The sequence below is a fragment of the Myripristis murdjan genome, chromosome 10 (assembly GCF_902150065.1).
Source record: "Myripristis murdjan chromosome 10, fMyrMur1.1, whole genome shotgun sequence".
In the NCBI taxonomy this organism is placed as follows: domain Eukaryota; kingdom Metazoa; phylum Chordata; class Actinopteri; order Holocentriformes; family Holocentridae; genus Myripristis; species Myripristis murdjan.
Window position 1 is genome coordinate 17,822,805 of NC_043989.1, and position 18,484 is coordinate 17,841,288.

Genomic DNA, 18,484 nt, shown 5'->3' on the forward strand with positions numbered 1-18,484 from the left:
TTTTTATTACCTCATCTTAAGAGGTGATTTACGGCTCTCACACAGGCCGCTCTTCTAAGCTGTTTATATACCTGCCCAAGATAAAAGAAAAGCCTGGCTTTATTACCCAGGCTGTGTGGGACTGTTAACACAGCGCAGAGCCTCACCAGGGAACTGCAACGGGCCTGCATCAAGTATCTGATTTGCCCTCTCAGAGGCAATAAACTCTCCCATTTGCATGTATCATCCTTGTACAGGAGCATTAGAATTACGTACGCTAAGTGCAAAACCGCTGGAGCACAGATTCAGCCATTATGTGCTGCTAATTTTCCCAAGTAAAACATTCACATCTCGTTTCTCACATTCCGATCAAATTAAGCATTTAAATTTACTTGTATTCTCAGCAAAATGTTTTTTTATCAGGATTGAGAGGTCAGAATTAATTCTGCATTTACTGTGTGAAATACCAGTTCATCATTTAGGACCACCTGCATCCACATCTGCCCTGGTTTAGCTCAGTGTCTTCTGTTACATCAGGTCAAAGCTTCCTTGCACACGAATGGCAACTGGGAATATCTAGCTTGCCTACAGCTCCACCCTGAGGTGATAATGAGTACTGCACAAAGCACACATGCATTTGGTGGCAGGTCAAACACTTTATGAAAAAAAAAAAAAAACATACCTATTACTGTCAAAACAAAACAAAAAAACACAAAATCCTTTAAAACCACACCTAGAAAATAAATGGACAAGAAGCCAGTTACAGTATCACATTATTTTATTAGCCAGTACAGAAGATTAACTGTGTTGTAAGGTTCTGTCTTACTACAAAGCAAGGAACGAAATCCAAAGTTTACACACACACACACACACACACACACGCACACAGACCAAAAAGATGACAGCGGCGTATGATTCCCACGGACAGAGAAGTTCAGGGGATTCTTCAAGCCGTCAGAACACTTTATTTACTTTTTCAATAGAGTAGATGATAGTGTTTAAATACATCAAACTGATGATCACCTTGTAATTAATATAATTTACAGAGCTCCTTACTTCATACTTTCCATACTGCCAATAAAATCTTAAACTGTGACTTTAAACAATAGCAAAATAACAATCCTAAGGGTTTGGGCCAGACCTCTGATCTCAGCCCGGTGAACACGTTTGTTTGAAAGAATACAGTACAGCAACAGTAACTGTTAGTTGTCTAAAGTCTGTGATATTTACTATACTTGTAGCATGCGAGTAAATACTATCATCACCTGAAAATGACGCAATGATGCATAAGCTAGAAGCTGGGGCGGGGAGGGGTGGAGGAGCGGTTTGGATTTGGTCAATTCTGATTTCTGATTCTGCTTATTGATTTCACCCCTCATTCACGCTCTACAGTTTATTGCAATCCACATTTTGTTGTTGTATTCAGAACTGAAAGAAACTACTTTAATAGAGCTAGTATTTGCTATACACAGTGAATAACTGCTTGCTTTTGTATTTGAATAAAGGCCATCGATTTAAGTAAAAATCCACAACTGATTTTGCACAAAATGATTAAAAGAAAAAAATACCACAATAATGCACTCAAAATGCACACAAAAGGAGACTCAGTTGAAGAAAAGCTATGTAAACACACTACAACACCGCGCCACTGCTCAGTGAACGGTGTCTGTACTTCACATGCTCAGGGCGGACCAGGAGCCAGGAAGGTTTAGGTTGCTTAATAAGAAAATATGCACCAGTACAATGAACTAATAAATACTTAGTGATTTACTTGCTAACAACTTCAAACGTAGGAAAGTTTTCCACTGATAGCTGGCATTGGGCGTCAAAGCTGTCAGATGTGCTCAGGCATAATATTTGGACTGGGAGACAGCAACAGCTACATCCTCTATCCATGCTGATGCAAATTCTTATTATGTTTGACATTATCATCCTTATGATGTTTGACAAACTGCATTTAGAAACATAAATAATGAAGCCGCGTAAAATTTTAGGGAGCTGCTCAGTTGGTTTGCAGTCAGCCATGGTGTCAGCTAGTGTTGTTAACTGTCATGTAACTAAGGATGCAACTTAAGCTTAAAAAAAAGAAAGAAAGAAAGTCTAAATCAGCTGTATAACAGGAGCATTTTGAATGATTTTCTTAAATATCAATTAGCAGAATCAGGAGTCATTTTTTCTATTTTAAATCAATCAAAAGGCTCAAAGAAACGAGTTCAGAGAACCCAGCTGTAGGACGCTGTGCCTGTTTGTTCATGTTCTCAGTTAGCGAGTGGGCCCAGACTCAGCTCAACATGGTGTGTGAGCCAGATGGCCTCTGGAACGGCCTCAGCAGACTCCTCGCTCGGCCTGATGGGAGCTGCCAGGTTGCGGAAGTCATGGCGGATCTTAAATGACACAGTCACATCCTCGTCTTCCTCTTTCTGAGGGATCACCTTGATGAAGAAACCAATCTTGTTGGATTTCCTGAAGGCAACAACACTGGAAGAGAAGAAATATATCAGGTTTTGAGTGGCTCCACAAACTACTTCTTTGTGTGTGTGTGTGTGTGTGTGTGTGTGTGTGTGTGCGTTGCAGTTGCTGTTTTTTTACTTACTCTGGATCATCCTGGAAGTCCTGAGGTTCAGCCAGCTCGTCGTACTCTGCCGCAGCATCCTTTCCTGCCAAGACCAGCTCCTTGGTCGGTACAATTACCTGCAAAAATAAAACACAACTATGCAACATTCACTGGTTTCAGACGACAGGAAGTGGGGACGGTATAGTTCACAGACCTGATCAGTTGCTAAGCACGTAAATGTAGATAAATGTCTTACAAAAATATGAGGATGTGATTTCAAAGAGAGCCAGGTTATTTGTTGACGTGTCTTTGTTCACTTATGCTGCCATACTATGCTGTTACACGTCTTCAAAGTTGTAAAAAAACTGACTTATAGGAATAGTCATAAGTATTTTAAGTCTATTCCTTTTCTCTACACTAATTTTAATCAGCAAATTTCATTTTCCTGTCAATCCACCAGTTCAAAGTCCAACACTTTTTCCTGCATGAACTAAGGTTACTGGCTTCCTCTGATGTGTGGTGTAGCTGTTGTTCAAGACGTGCTGCTTTCACCTTTACACTGACAGCAACACAGCCTACACACGATTAGCATCAAGTATCAGTCCGCCACCGCACAGCGAAGAACATAGGTCAGGCAAACACCGAGGGATTTAGCAATAAAAGAAATGATTTTAACATTTGGAAATAAGCACTCCAAGAAGTCCTGACAGACTGCTGTAGAATTATGTTGGCTCTGGGTGAAGCATGGGGAGCTTTTTGCAGATTTGTTCCCCTTTAACTGCATCAAACTAGAGGCGTGAAGCAGGAGTTACATGTCCAGTGCTAAATGGATGAACGGGAAATAAAAATCTATCAATCTACAACATAAGCGGTGAAAAGTAAACAGAAATAGACTTAAAATATTCCCAACTATTCCTCTGAAATATTTCTCAAGGCCTAAACTGGAATCATCACTCCCAAGACAGGCATTACCGTTTGAAAATACGTCACTAGAGAGAGGGCCAAGATGGTTATGGATTTGAGCACTAACATTAGTGGTTCCAATAAAAATAACTTTAGACTTGAGGCTACAGGGTTCAGTTGTGGAAAAGTACTTTCACACAGTGTATAAAATCAACAATAGGACTGTGGCAAGGTGCATCACCCCAAAGCACACTTTACAATCTGCCTGTTATCACGACTGGCATCATTCAGGGTCAAACAGCTTTTTAAGAGTGAGATTCAAACACTTTTCCAACACTTTCAAAGTAAATAATCAAACTTTTCTAGGTCCTTGAAGCTTTTAAGATCCCTAATCATGAATTTTTCATTGATTTTGCCCCACTGCTGCCATTGTTTTGGTCAGAAATATCTATAGGATCTAGGCCATAACTAGCCAGGAAAACAAACAGACTTTTATAGCCTGGTACATTTTACGAATTGTTAGCTTTCTTACGTTAGTGATCAGTGGTATGCTTAAGTTATTGTACTGTGCAAAACACTTCAGCAGTGCAGATATCACATACTGTTTAAACATCATACCATGCACTATTTCATAAATATACCTACACTATGGACTATGGATTCACAAATCTCTGGGTTATGTTTGTTCAAATCCAGGAACCAACCCACACAACACTGCAGTGCAAACTGAGCCACTAATGAGTCACTCTTTGAAAAAAGTGGGATGGAAGGTATTTAATGCTGCTGAGAAATCAACAAAGAACAGCCTGGCTTTGTTCTCAGCGTCTTCCACGTATCTGAATATCAGGTTAAGCAGGATGACAGCAGTGTCTTGTACACCCTCTCTGCCCATATATGCAAACTGAAACAGATCTGAACATGCACTGAACACGAGCTCCTACTGAAATATTTAATCAAACCAATGTTTCAGCCGGGCAGGCCTTCATCTGACTGTAAGAGCCATGCCCATATATATAGATATATAGATATAAATGACCTGAAGTCAGGTGCTACATTTTTAAAGCGGCATGTGCAAACCAATATACAAGTTCTTCCTTGACCAGTTTTGCAGATGACTTCATCTGAGAGAAGTCATGGCAACTGGCCTGTCATCACTGACAGTGTCTGGGTGGTTGTTCTTGGCAAAAGGTACCATTGTTAGCAGATCATTTCCACAGGAACAACACCCTGAGCCGTAGGCTAAAAATGGGATCTGACTGCTCTGCACATGAGATAAGGATGAGGACTCTTCTTAGGGGCATGGTGTACGGAGACGTTAACCACACTGAACAATATGAAGACAGCCAGTAAAACAGCAGGAGTATAGATCAGTAGCCTGTGTGACATGTGATACAGGTAGGCAGTGAACAAAGATACTGCCACCATGTGTGATGGTGCCAATCCCTTATTTTCTGTGTTTGTGACACCTTATTTATTTATTTATCCCCAGGCATCACTTCAGTATTGTTAAAGCCAAGACAAAGCACTAAGAGCTCCTTTGTCACAACTGTCTTAGGCTTCCTCAGTATTTGAGAGCCATTACCATTTTGTCAATCATAATGTTAAAGACAGGCAGTGATGGCTGAGGTAATGATATTTTGTGCTTCGTCCCTGCAACTCTGCATCAACTAGAGATTCATTGATTGCAATTTTCTTGGCCAATTTCAGTTTTGTCTGACCCGCTGATTTCAATTATTTCTTTCCAAGAAATATAACTGACAGCATATGCAAACATTTTGGTAACTTTTCTTTAATAGATGTTCATAACAAAAAAAACACTAACTATTAAATAACTTTTATATTTTTTCCAAAACTGCACCAGGCTACAGGACTCTCTCCCACTCCCACTCAAATAAACCTGAAAATAGAAAAGTGCTCCAGGTTACTGGACAGATATACTGAAAATGGGCTGCAGTATACATGGTTTGCATATGTGAACCACCATGTGTGTAAGCTGCACTTGGTATGTATTTATTATGTTGATCTTATTTCATTGTTTCCTATGAATGCGGAAGTCAAAAGTCTATTTCGAAAAGATACTGTATGAAACTGACAGCTGACAGTAAACAAAAGGGGCAAAACAGTGCAGAAACAGCTACAGAGCACAGAGAGAGAATCAAGTGGTCAAGGATCAAGGATTAACAGGGACGAAATCCAGCATTTCGTACCTGCATATTTTGACAAAGGAATGTATGGTTGGTTCGTAAAATGTATACAGGCTGGCAGATCTTTGTTTATCTGCAGAATGTGCAGTGCTGGAGAAAGGTCTGGCTGAACTCATTATCATTAAACTACAGGGAATAAAAACTCCCTGGCTTGTGTGTAGTTCCTTAAACCAATCACAATCATCTTGGGTGGCGCTAAGCCCAGGATGTAGCAACAGTGCCCTTATAAAATAGTTAGCTGAGGTCTACACAGTCTACATCTGGTGAGTCAGACAAGCAAGGCAGTGAAGAGGAGTGAGGAGGAGGACAGAGGAGGGCCTTCTCATCAGGCTAATACAGAAATTTAGAGAGCTCAAACCAGGAAATAAGAGTTTGCACTGTAACTGTGATTAAGAGCTCTAAATAAATATGAACTTAAACTTCGAAAGGCTGGCTAGAAAACTGTATGATGGAAGAAGACCGACAATGACGACTCTCACATTTCTTGGGGGCATTTTACTGCAAAAAAAGATGCACATAATATTGCTTAATGTAGCTTCAAGTACTTTCGGTGAAATTGGCTGAAAAATAAAGCTAAAACTAGGGTTAAATACCTTGGCAGTGCTGTTGATATCATCTGAGTCTCCTTCCTCACAGGCGACCAGTGTGACGTGGGTGATGGTCTCCACGGGGTTGGTCAGGGTCAGCAGCACTTGGCTCTCCTGAACGGACAGGATGGGAGAAAAAAAAAAAAAAAAAAAAAAGAACACCATTTAACTACTATTTCCTTTAAAGCTGGTTCAGTAGCTCACTAACTAGGCAATGTGGTGCTTAAAATGCCAGTGCCATATTTTTTTAGAAGCCTAAAATATCAGGATCAATAAAAAAAAAACTTGGTTTTAAGACAAAACCAAATGTTTTAGCACCAGTGAGTTTTGTTGAGAAAATAAGCTGCAAGGCATTGCATTTATGTGTCTGAGGAAGAGGAATGAATTAAAGTGAAGGTTTGTTTTACAGGAACTGCATGAGATTTTGAGACAAATGTTTCAAGCCCCTAATGACCTACTGCTACTACTTCCAAAAAACAAAACAAAGAGCACCAGTGTGAAACCTTTATGAATAACCGCAACCTCAAATGGCACTTGGTACTTGCTCAGACTGGGGGCCCAAAACCATTTTCTAGCATAGCCAGATTAAATCCAGATAGATTTTGGAAAGTCTGGGCAGCAAAACGTACATCTCATGTGTCCATGAGATGTACGTTTTGCAAATCAGATCCAAGCCACATTTAGAGGTGGTTTTAAATGCGATTACAATCTGACTTCTACAGACCTTAGTCCAGACACTGGCCACTCAAATAGGATTTCAAACCGTCCTTGCTTTACTCACAACAGGACACAACAAAGACGCCAAATCCAGAGTGACCAAGTGCACCAGAGGGCTGAGTGGAATCTATGCTGCTGCTACTAGCAGAGCAATACGCAGGCATCTCCAGCGTACATACTTACTTATGCCTACATCTTTACCACAGCAACCCATGCAGATAGGTTGGTGGTCTGGACACACAAATCTGACCTGCTCACGTGTAAATAACAGTGCGGACAGTCTGTCTTAAAGATCTGATTTGAGAAATAAAGCTGATTCGTCTGCAGTTTGAACACCTTAGTTACTGATCAGTTTGCTGGGCGTCTAAGATGCTGCTGAATAATCTGGTTGAGAGCATATAATGGATTCAAGCAATGAGGTACAGTTAATAAACATCAAATGATAAATTCACATTCAATAATATAACATGATATGTGTTAGAAGACACTGACCTTCATGTACCGGAGATTTGGAATGGACATAATTCTCACTTCAGGGATATAACTCCTGTGGGATCAATATGCAGCAAGCCAATCAATACACTGTGACCAGCGTTCAAACATATTTAATGATTCAATCAGGCATTCAAACATATGAATTAAAAGCTGAGGTGAGAAAAAAATGAAAAACAAGACAGATCACTGTATTTGGGTGGATTTTTAGTGTAACACTCTGTACATGCCATTTTCTCCACCAGAATAATATTACTCCATTTATTTATGCTTGATTAAGTTCTACTTTTAGTCATAAAGTAAAATTAACAAATACAAGGGTTTAAATTTACAGAGAAAAAAAAACCTTCTGGACTCAATCTTGCATAATTGATGCTATCTTTGCTGACTGGTATGTTTATTGCACTGCTTTGCCTGAGTAATATCCTAAACGTGTGCTTAGAATCATACGTGCGTGAAAATCAACAGAATTAACGAAGATTTTAATTTAATTTAACTACTTCAGCGCTCCTTCCACACCTCATTAAGAATGAAAATTAAAGTTAAATGATGTAATCAAAACAGACCGATACTCACACAGCCACCAGCTGAATTTTGAACTTTATTGATGTCGGATTGAATTCTGGCTTGCTCAGATTGTGCTCACATTTCTGGATGAGAAAATAAGAAAAAAACAGTTAAGCATTTGACCTACAAAAACATACTGATTAGTATTTGGTCCACAGAGAAATATAAAGCTCTTAAGTGGTACTGACCCTGCAGCGCAATGAGCGCTTCATCAGGAGGTGCTTGTGTTTGGGGTGGAGCTGCGACGCCCCTGCAGGCTGGAAGTCAGGCTGCAGGAGCCGCTGGCGCAGCGTGGTCACTGGGAGAGCACCACAAAAATTACACTTCAATCAAGCTCAATTAGAGAAGAATCTGATGAGATCTATGATGTGTTACAACTAGAGATGTCAGGAGAATCATAATTAGGCATCAAGTCAATACCAGCATTTAGAAAACAACTCCAACACAAGTGTTTTTATTATCAACATAACCTGATGTGCATTCTTAGTCTAATGTAGCTTTAGCCTGTATGTTTAAATACTGAAATATTTAAATTTGCAGGCATGCTTAAAGGACTGTAAATCATAATGAGAGCACATAATCGTCCCATTGTATTCAATATTACAGCAAGAAAATTGCTTTCTTCCTGAAGGCTACAGTTAAATGCTGCACTTTTAACTCAGTGTTCTTATTCTCATGTGGTCTATGTTTTAATACAGGACATACAAAATTTCTCGTCACCTATTAACGTTTATTTTTAAATAGAGGAATGTGTGCTGAATGGGATTTCTGTTTTTACAATGGTATCAAACCAGGCTTGTATGCCACCGTATTGTTATATACTACCAAAGTTATAGGACTGTGACAGTACACTGACATAAGGTAATCTGTTTTGGACAAGCTCTTACCCTCTGGTAGGCTGATGGGTCTGGTGTAACAATCTTCAGGCAATGGCTCCACCTCATCAAGCGCCTGAGCAGGCTCGATGTTGATCTCCTTCTGGTCCTCACCCTCTTTAAGGCTAATGGAGCAAACATATACTGCTATCAATAAACCAACACTAACTGGGCCTGGGCGATAAAACAATAACAATAATCATCACAATATATAGTTTCCCTCAGTATAAATATAAAAAAAATGTTCAATTAATCATTAATAAATATTAATCAATTTAAAACACAGATCATGTGGCAAAAACAGAGGAAGTTCTGGATGCATGCCTGGTCAAGAGTGAGCAGACAGACACTGTTTTGGTGGCTCAAAGAAATAAAGCCAATTATCCCTATCATTTTGGATTGTTTAGATTTCACACAGAAGCAAAAACTAAGTCTTTAAATGTGTTATAATAATTATTTGATGTTTATGAAAATAATTATCAATATTGACTAAAATAATGCATTTTATCATGGTAACATTTTTGGCAACATCGCCCAGCCCTATCACTGACTGAGTGTGTGTAGCAAACTGAAGATATCAGTCATGCTTAAAACACTCCGTTACAGTAACTGGCCTCAAAAATACATCATACACACAGCACAAAATCATTTAAATGGCTCTAAATCTACTGTTAGGGAAATAAAAATGAATAAAAAATCTTATGTCGAGTCAAATTACAACAGGATCCCCTCCCCCTGTATGTGACAGAGAGGACTTACGAGAGGCCAGCCAGGCTTGATATTGGAGCTCCAGACCTCTGCCTCTGCAGTCTGGTTCCAAGGCCATACTTCTCCTGAGTGACATGAAAAAATACAAGAACACGATCAGGCTGTCTGACTTTTGCATATTAACAAGGAAGTTTATGAAACTGTTTAATCTAAAGCTACTGTTCTATAAACTACGTCTACACTCTACAGTCTTAGCCGCAAAGAGAATTTTTACACATTTTACACATAAAAAAGAAAACATAGCATTTAACATTTAAACAAACAACAAAATAAGCCAAAACCAGACGGTTTGTTTTGTCTGCTGATACAAGACATAAACAGGAGCGTTTCTGATCTGGAGAGGGGGAGAGAATGAACCGTCTAACAGACTGAAGCTCCAGGGCTTCATCACTATTAATGCCAAATGTCTGAAACTGGTTAAAAATTTGAACAGACAGTGTCCTATTGCTTCTCTCCCCCTACTCGACATAAAGGCTCTTATTGTGTGGATCGATTTCATTTACCCGAGGAAACATTCATGTGATCTGGGAGGTCACTCAGCAAGAGATTAGACAGAGATAGAGACAAGGAGAAGACAGCGCTACTGTTCATGATTAGACTACCCAAGTTGTGAAAAATACAACTCACCACCACATGAATAGTGTGTTGCTGGGGAGGGGGAGTAAAAACCAAAATATCAGTGTGCATAAGCAAAGAAAAAAGAGAGAATAAAGAACCAGGTGAAAACCAAAGTGATTAAGCAAACATTAGTGGCAACTGGTGACATGCAACAGCAACAGCAACAGAAATGCATCAGTGATGGAAAATGATTGTAGGAGATCACAGCTAAATTTGAAGGATTTAAATGTGATAATCCTACACCACGGGGCAGCTTGGTTTGCATTACTGAATAACAATTAATGTAACAGCAAAACTCAGAAAAAAGTCTGATCCCCTAGACAGAAGAGCAGCTTCAATAGAGCAGGACTTCTCAAACATGTGCCGTCGAGGCCCGACTACATTCAGCTTTTCATTCCAACTAAACATTACGGCCGCTGATTTCACTAATTATTTCTTCCTTTTTTAGTTGATGGTGTCACAAATCATACTTTGGCCTCAAGAGCACATGAAGAAGGACCACTGCCATAAGAATGAATCAGGGAAAAAAAGCAAACATTACTTTGAGACATAATATTATTGAGATTTAGGTTCAGTTTCTCCGAATGATTTAATTTCTTTTAATCACAAATAAAAATTCTAGTAATTTCTTCTACTAAAGCATGCCATTCAGTTTTTTTTTTTTTTTTTAAATGAATGCCATTACATTTTCCAGAATGATAGAATGACAGCAGATTCAACTCCTTAACTCTTGGATGCCACATGCAATTTAACAAATAGTCTGCAATTTATCTACCAAAACACATTTGAGCCTGAAGCTAACCATTAAATATTGGTCTACATATCTCTGTGTGCCATTTGTTTTTGTTTGTCTTTTCCATTACAATTTTTTTTCAACTATATGTTTTGCACAGAGTTTGAAAACAACTACCTACAGGTGTCTGATAAAGCTCTATTTAGCTGAGATTGACTTGTAAGCATCAGAGGACTGAGATTACTCAGCATCCCATCTGACAACATGCATTACACTATTTGAATCTAGTGAGTCATGTAATAAAAATAAGCTGATTTTATTCCCAATGTCACAATCTTCCATAATCATTAATGATACCAACTGGTACTAAATGCAACAAGCATGAGCTAAACTTGAGCGTTCAATTTAGTGCACACACACATTTTGTCAGTACCCACTGCACGGTGATCAAAGAGCTGTTTGTCACTAAGAGAGGTTCAATAACAAGGTGTGTAATTTTCATTATCACAAGAGGCAGAGTATCAACAACTCAGGTTTAAGTGCTGGACTCAGAGGGTGCAGAGTACCGAGAACGCCAGAGGCATGCACTGTCGCTTCCTGGCCAGCTTCTTCCTGTCTCGCTCCTGCCTCTCTCGCTGGGCCAGCTGCTGGTAATACTCTATCAGTTTATTAATCTGTGGGAACAAAAAAAGCCATCCAGAGAATTATAATCAGTGCAACATATATGATATCCTTTTTATAGGAGCAAACTAGCATAGATTTGACACATCTTTTATTTACAAGATACTCTGAGAGAGGTGTTATTTGAAGAATGACCCAAATAACTTGTGATCAGGAAACATGTGAACAACTCATGAGAGGACTGAAATGACTACAGGGAAGAACATACCCGCTGAGTGTGAGGGTTCTCAGGTTCCTGCCATCCTCCGCTGGCTGCAGTGAACACAAAACACCAAGTTAAAAGGCTTAGACAATCATAAAAAACATGCAAACCATAAGAGATTGATTCTTGAGCTGAACCATTGAGTGAGCCAGGGATTATACAAGAGGACGTTGAGACAAATTGGTATTTTGACACTGCTGATTCCAGGGTTCCTACACATTTCCCATTTTAAAATTCCATATGTTTCCAGATTTCTCAGTAGGCCTGTAACTTATTTAGGCCTTAAAGACAAAATGATACGCCGAGGGCAGAGGACGCTTTCAAAAGCTCTGTATGCTTTTTACCTGATGTGTGACCGTGAATAGCTGCCTCATTCAAGCACATATGGTACACACTGTTTTTGCTTCAAATTTCAGATCCTTCACTACCTCCTTTGCATCATGGGTGGACTGAGCTTAACTGGAGGGAGCAGCTACTGTTGCCGTCCGCCAGCCCAAACACCCACAGCGCAGAAGCCCCAAACAGTCGAAAGAAGGCATTTGAATTGTTCTGTCCTGCACTTTCTCAATGTAAAACATGGCTTCTTCCAAACGAAAAAAAAAAAAAAAAAAACCTAACATTTTATAATGATTTTATGAATTACACATTTCAGAAAAGTGTACACGGAAAATAATAAAAAATGAAAATGGTTTCCCAGACATTTCCCTAATTTTTCCATGTATTTCCAGACCCGGAAATTATCCAAATCATATTCCATTCTTTTTCATACTTTTCCAGAGTGTTTAAGAACCCCGTGATACCGACTACTCCTGGATTGTGTGTTTGAAATTTTTACATGGTGACTGTGAAAACATATTAGGTGGTCCAACACCACTATAACAGCATTCAGGGAGAGCCCTTCTTGGTATATGATTTCTTCATTGTATCAGAGAGGTGCAAGTGTTGTCATCCTCACAGGCTGAGACTCACCAACAGATTTGTCAGCCATGCCCACGTCCCTGGAGGTCCAGCGGCAGAAGCCACAGGCCAGGTAGTAGGCCTTCTTCATGGCCGTCTTGGTGGGATCATCGGGCAGAGGAGCTGGGATGTTGGTGGCCCGAGTTGACAGAGTGTGCATGCAACATGGGCAGTCAAAACAGTTGGCGCACCTGGAGCACAGTGACAATAAGGGAAGATACAGGTCATGACCTCCAAACACCTTGAAGTGAAGCAACTGGAAACATGAAAATGCAATTAAGTAATTCACTGTGTGACTTGTGTATGAATATGTTACTTCCCAACCTCACCTGTTCTTTTTAAGCTTTGCCTCTGCTGAAGGCATGTTCTCCAGGCAGCTTGGGCAGTAGTGAGAGTCCACCTGGTAACACAAGTTAACAGTGAAGTAACCAACCAGTTAATTCAAGAATTTAGCTAATAAAAGAAAGTGTGATGAAGGAAGTGCACTAATTGCATGTCTTTAGGGAGCAAGTTTAAGGTTAGCATTTCAGTTGACTATTATTAACATTATCATTATGGGTGGTAGCAGTAGTAGTAGTATCATAATTGCTAGAGTTTAAGAGAAAAAAGCTGTCAGTGACTGGAATCACAATCAACATCATAGCTCCCTGTGTCTGGGTGTGGTGTCTGTGCTGTGTGTTTTGTTTAAAATGAAGCTCTATTTTTGACACTGAAGCGTCCAAGTGAGTTAGTTGGGCTGTAAAATTACTGTTATTCGCTTATGTGACAAGCCGTTTATTCAAAAACTGATCAAAAAGAGCTGATGTTGCGTGAAGCTAAAATATAGCAACGGCTAACGTTAGCTAACGCTAGCCAATACGCTGTGAATACTCGCTATCACACGGAAGTTAAGCCCGTCACGTACAGCCAATCAGATGAAGAGACCGTTGAAAATATGCTGATTGACATACGGCACAGCCACACCGCGGGCGAGAATGTCTGACAAACCCCGCCTATCGGGCAAAGGCTGGTATCCAGCTACTGAAGCTAACAACAAAGCAGCTAACTAACTAAAGCTGGAGCTAACAGCTAGCCTGTCACAACTGACGTTACGTACCTCGTGAGACACACATTCCAGGGATCTCAGCTCACTACAGTAGCGACAGAAATAAAGTTGAGATAAGGGGGATCTGATCTTTTTCTCCCCGCAGACTAGATAGACGACCCTGTTTGGCTGCAGAAGGGACGCCATCTCTACCCAGCTGCAGCCGAGAGCTCAGACTCGCCCTGATGTCACCGCACCGCCGTCTGGTCTCTGTGCTCAGTGGCGACCCCGTGTGGCTAACATGTGAAAATGTTTGCATGCCACATGCTGTGCCATTGCTCAGCAGAGTCCAGTGCCACATGGGGGCAAAAAAAAAAAAAAAACATAAATAAACTGAGTCTGATACCTGTCTGGAGGCAGGAGGGACTATTTCTTCATGTGACTGCTTGGTCACCATCATCGAGCCGGTGTTTGTTAAATGTGCCTAATGATATAATATATAACTATCATAATAATCTGTCCCTAAGGCCTTAGCTACATAAGACAAAACATCTTTATGCATGTTACGTGTGGCATGGAGGTGCAATACTGCCCACTGCCTGTAGGGATGTTTTGGTGTTGTCCAGGGACCAAACGTCCATATACATTGGGGGGGTCCCCCCCCAATGTTCAGGCACTCCAAAAATGTCCCCCCCAATATTGCTGGAATATATTAGCAATTCAATAGCAAATTCAATATCTGTCCCCCCCAATGTTGAAATGGTGGTTTTGGCCCTGGTGTTGTCTCTTTCTCTCCCTTTTTGTTCTCCCTTCGGCGCCCTTCCTCTTTCTCCCTTGGCCTGCAGAAGCACCTGGAGCCAATTACACGGAGGAGAGAAAAGGGGGACCGAAGGTGTGGTGGCTCCTCCCTCATACCTGGCAGCAGCAGCAGCAGTGGCAGCAGTTGTTTCTTCTTCTTCTTCTTCTTCTTCTTCTTCTTCTTCTTCTTCTTCTTCTTCTTCTTCTTCTTATTTTTTCTTTTGTCTCATCCCAACATGGTTTAAAGTTGGGTTTTGTTATTTTAGTTTGTTATTTTAGTTTGGGATGGAGAGTTCTGGTGGTCTAGTTTTCGGGTTTTGTTTTGATTATGTTTGGTACTTTTTTTTTTTTTTTTTTTTTTTTTCCTTTTTAGGGGGAATGAGTTGGGTGCGACGGCCCATTGCGTGGCTGGCCCGGCAAATTCCCTTCTTTTGTTCCTTTTGGCCGGGATCTCCATCTCCTTTTGTTTATGTTTTCCTTAACCCTCTAAGTGGTTTAAGTTGATTAAGAAAAATAAATGATTTGGTTAATTTAGTAGTTTGGCGTCTGTATGGTGTTTCGGTCTCCGGGAAAGAGCCTTGGTTAGTGAGGCCGTAACATATTAGGGGCTCTTCTAAACGTTTTGTCACACTGACGTTGTGTTTGTAGGCTTGTTTCAGCGCAGAGTGCGGGTGGATGCTGTTGGCTTGGTTTGTTTCGCCTCAGCACTGTAACTGTGCGTTTTGCTTTACCACAGTTACTTGTGACTGCAAACGGTGTTATTGTAACTTTTTTTTTTTTTTTTTTGTTTCTCCAAGGTTAACGATGCATAGTTGACACTGGGGGTGTTACATTGATACTTTGTATCGTTTGTGAGTCTTGATAGTGCCTACGTTGTGCGTAGGCACTGACGTCAGATTATACATAATCTGATGTCAGTCTCCACTTTATGTTGCGGCCCACGAGCCAGGGTCGTAACATGTGAGGGATCCCGGACGGCCCATTGCGTGGCTGGCCCGGCAAATTCCCTTCTTTTGTTCCTTTTGGCCGGGATCTCCATCTCCTTTTGTTTGTTTTCCTTAACCCTTTAAGTGGTTTAAGTTGATTAAGAAAAATAAATGATTTGGTTAATTTAGTAGTTTGGCGTCTGTATGGTGTTTCGGTCTCCGGGAAAGAGCCTTGGTTAGTGAGGCCGTAACATATTGGGGGCTCGTCCGGGATCCCCCACATGTTACGACCCTGGCTCGTGGGCCGCAACATAAAGTGGAGACTGACGTCAGATTATACGTAATTTTATTTCAATAAATAATATAAATTAAAATCTGGGGAGCAGTTCAAATACACAACTGTTTGTGGTGAGTGTGCAGCTCCCCTCAGGAGGCAGTTTCCCTTCCTTTTATCCACTCCTTCTTAGGTGTGGACAATTAAGCCAATTTAGCCCAGGCACCACCCAAGACTCTTGCACTGCACTGCAGAGCCAATGGTTGTGCAGAGCGGCGTAATAATGCATATGTGGAAGCCAGGTCAGATTCATTTAAAAATGAAAGGATGCATGACGAATGTTGAGTTTGCACCTACCTCATATGTGATTTTTTTTCTTTTGTATTTGCATGTCTACTTTATTGTGTTTTGCTGCTCTGCAATCTTCATGGTATATGACAGGATTCTAATTTCTATCTAGCTAGCTGAATCATTCCAGATTCTGGTGCAGTCACAGATGTGCGAAGAGCCAATTGCTTCCATGTCCCTGTTTGTGTGAGTGTGTGTGTGTGTAGGTTGTATTAAATGTACATAGTGTCCACAATGGCTACATAAAATATTCCTCAAGTGTGGCAGTTCAGACTTGTTCCAAGTAAAGGAAGATAAGTGAGACATTTGGCTATCCAGCACACGCTGGCATTGTAGGTCTGCCAGCCCTGCAGTCAGGCCAACTTCCTCTGACAGGCTTCATTAAACTAAGGCTAACTGCTTTGACCATGGTGTTGAAGTTAATTAAATCAATTAACCATGTCCCCAGCTGGCAACAGGGAATCTTGAAGCCAGGTGGTCTGCTTACTCAACCAGGGTGGTTCACCAATCCAACCACCTGCATGTTTAACCAGCTTATCACCAGCAACAGAGGAGCTGCTGGACCAGCTCAAAACCAGCTGGTCCTAAACTGGATTCTCAAGCAGGGCACCCACATGAAGTGCTCTGAAAATAGCAAGCATAAAAGAGGCCGAGAGAGAGAGAGAGAGAGAGAGAGAGAGAGAGAGAGAGAGACATGTCTACCACCCACAGCGCATAATGGCCAAGTCACATCTCACCATGGCAACAGCTATTCCCAGAGAGGAGAGATGATCCATGAATAAACTAAAACAAACCAACAGTTTTACTCTTCATTAAGTGGAAACGACACTTATCATCTCACATTTAGTCAAGACTCAGTGAAGACTGATTTGCCCCTGCAGTAACACGTCTCTTTTTCCATTTTATAGTTTCTCCATGAAACAGCAGCGGTCCTGAGCGATGTGTGTGAGCGCTCACAAGAGGTAAGGGGAAGAGGTTTCCTTCGAGTGGCAGATATGTAGGTTAAGAGGTAAGAGACCTACTTATGAATGTTTACCATTATGCTTAAGCTGTCAGAGCCTTTACTAGAGAAAGTAAATGTCAGAATTGGACAACCACTGGTTCATGTGGCCATAGAAAGGGCAGAAAAATGGTAAATAATGCCTCAGTGACTGTTTATGCACAATCATAAATGGTAATTAGTTCACCATTATGTGGATATTAGGATAAAGTGGCATTTAAAGGGCCTTGTAGAGAACCTCTTATTTCATGCAGCCAGTGTTATTGATTGTGCTCCTCCCCGTCTGTTTGTGCTTTGGCAAATAAGTCATGGTACACTGAGGTTTATTAGCGACTGTAAACTGATAATTGTACCTGCACAGTCCCTTCACCGGCTCATTAATTTATATACTCTTACATACAATGCCATTCTGTGTCCATATTATTTGTGCACTTTCATCTCCAAATTACTGTTGGCTGTCACACATGTTGTTGTCGTATGACCCTGAGATCTTTATGCACTCTGCTCCCTCTATGTGGAAGCCAAGGCAAATTAAAAAAAAAAAAAAAAAAAAAAATTAAAACTGAGAGGACGTTGTGTGAATTTTGTGTTTGCACCTACCTTTCATGTGAATTTTTCCTTTTGTACTTGCATGTCTACATTGTTATGTTTTGTTTGTCTATGGTAAATATTTATGTATACAGGATTCTATCTATCTTTCCATCTATTTGTGTAAGATAGATACACAATGCAGGACTAATGCCACTGCAGTTAGACTATTGCACACTTCAAGTTTGCATCCAGAGGTGAAGAACTGTTCCAGCTGGTTGATTGATTATAATTTATTCTCAGCCATCAACAGCAGCACCAGTTTAACAGCACATATCAACAAAGAAATTAGGGCAAGAAACAAAAATGCATACATAAACATAACACTGAACACACTAGTCACTATGGGGGGGTTCGAGTCACTATGAGGGTGTCTTCCACAGTCATGTGCAGGATCATGGCAGTTACAGTCATTTATTGTTGTATAAAGATAATCTTGAGCAAGTTTTACTTCCACACAATCACGACACCATGCAGTGCCACTGAAAACACACCGTTATACAGCTAATCAGTAAAATCACCCAATGACATCTTTAGTTGAGGAAAAAACTGCAGAGTGTTAGCTCTCCATGGCCTGTAATTGGAGCCAGCTACTGCACAGCATCAGGGAGTGAGGGGGACCGCAGGCAGCAGAGGGCATATCCTCACATACGATCTCCAGTCTGATTGTTTTGGTTTTAGCCAGATAC

At 40.6% G+C, this 18,484-nt stretch overlaps 1 protein-coding gene across 2 annotated transcripts; it reads right to left on the minus strand.

The window, feature by feature from the left end:
* Positions 1-739: 739 nt before the first annotated feature.
* dctn4 (dynactin 4) lies at positions 740-14,146 on the minus strand. 2 transcript variants are annotated; one of them, XM_030062730.1, is made up of 14 exons: positions 13,934-14,146; positions 13,167-13,237; positions 12,850-13,028; positions 11,887-11,930; positions 11,564-11,671; positions 10,274-10,294; positions 9,638-9,711; positions 8,891-9,003; positions 8,192-8,301; positions 8,013-8,086; positions 7,437-7,491; positions 6,234-6,341; positions 2,573-2,670; positions 740-2,457 (listed from the first exon to the last, which is right to left on the minus strand). In XM_030062730.1, the coding sequence occupies exons 1-14, from the start codon at positions 14,066-14,068 to the stop codon at positions 2,238-2,240; spliced, it is 1,410 nt and encodes a 469-aa protein (XP_029918590.1). In that variant the 5' UTR covers positions 14,069-14,146; the 3' UTR covers positions 740-2,237. The 2 variants fall into 2 exon arrangements, with proteins under 2 accessions (XP_029918590.1, XP_029918591.1); XM_030062731.1 differs by lacking the exon at positions 10,274-10,294 and having other exon boundaries at positions 13,934-14,145.
* Positions 14,147-18,484: the final 4,338 nt, after the last annotated feature.

Bases quoted from the DNA above. Each gene is read 5' to 3' on its own strand.
- dctn4 (XM_030062730.1), bottom strand. From the start codon at position 14,068: ATGGCGTCCCTTCTGCAGCCAAACAGGGTCGTCTATCTAGTCTGCGGG. The intron at 13,238-13,933 runs GTACGTAACGTC...TTGTGTTACCAG, and splicing joins TGGAATGTGTGTCTCACGAG to GTGGACTCTCACTACTGCCC. The intron at 2,458-2,572 runs GTAAGTAAAAAA...CTTCTCTTCCAG, and splicing joins GACTTCCAGGATGATCCAGA to TGTTGTTGCCTTCAGGAAAT.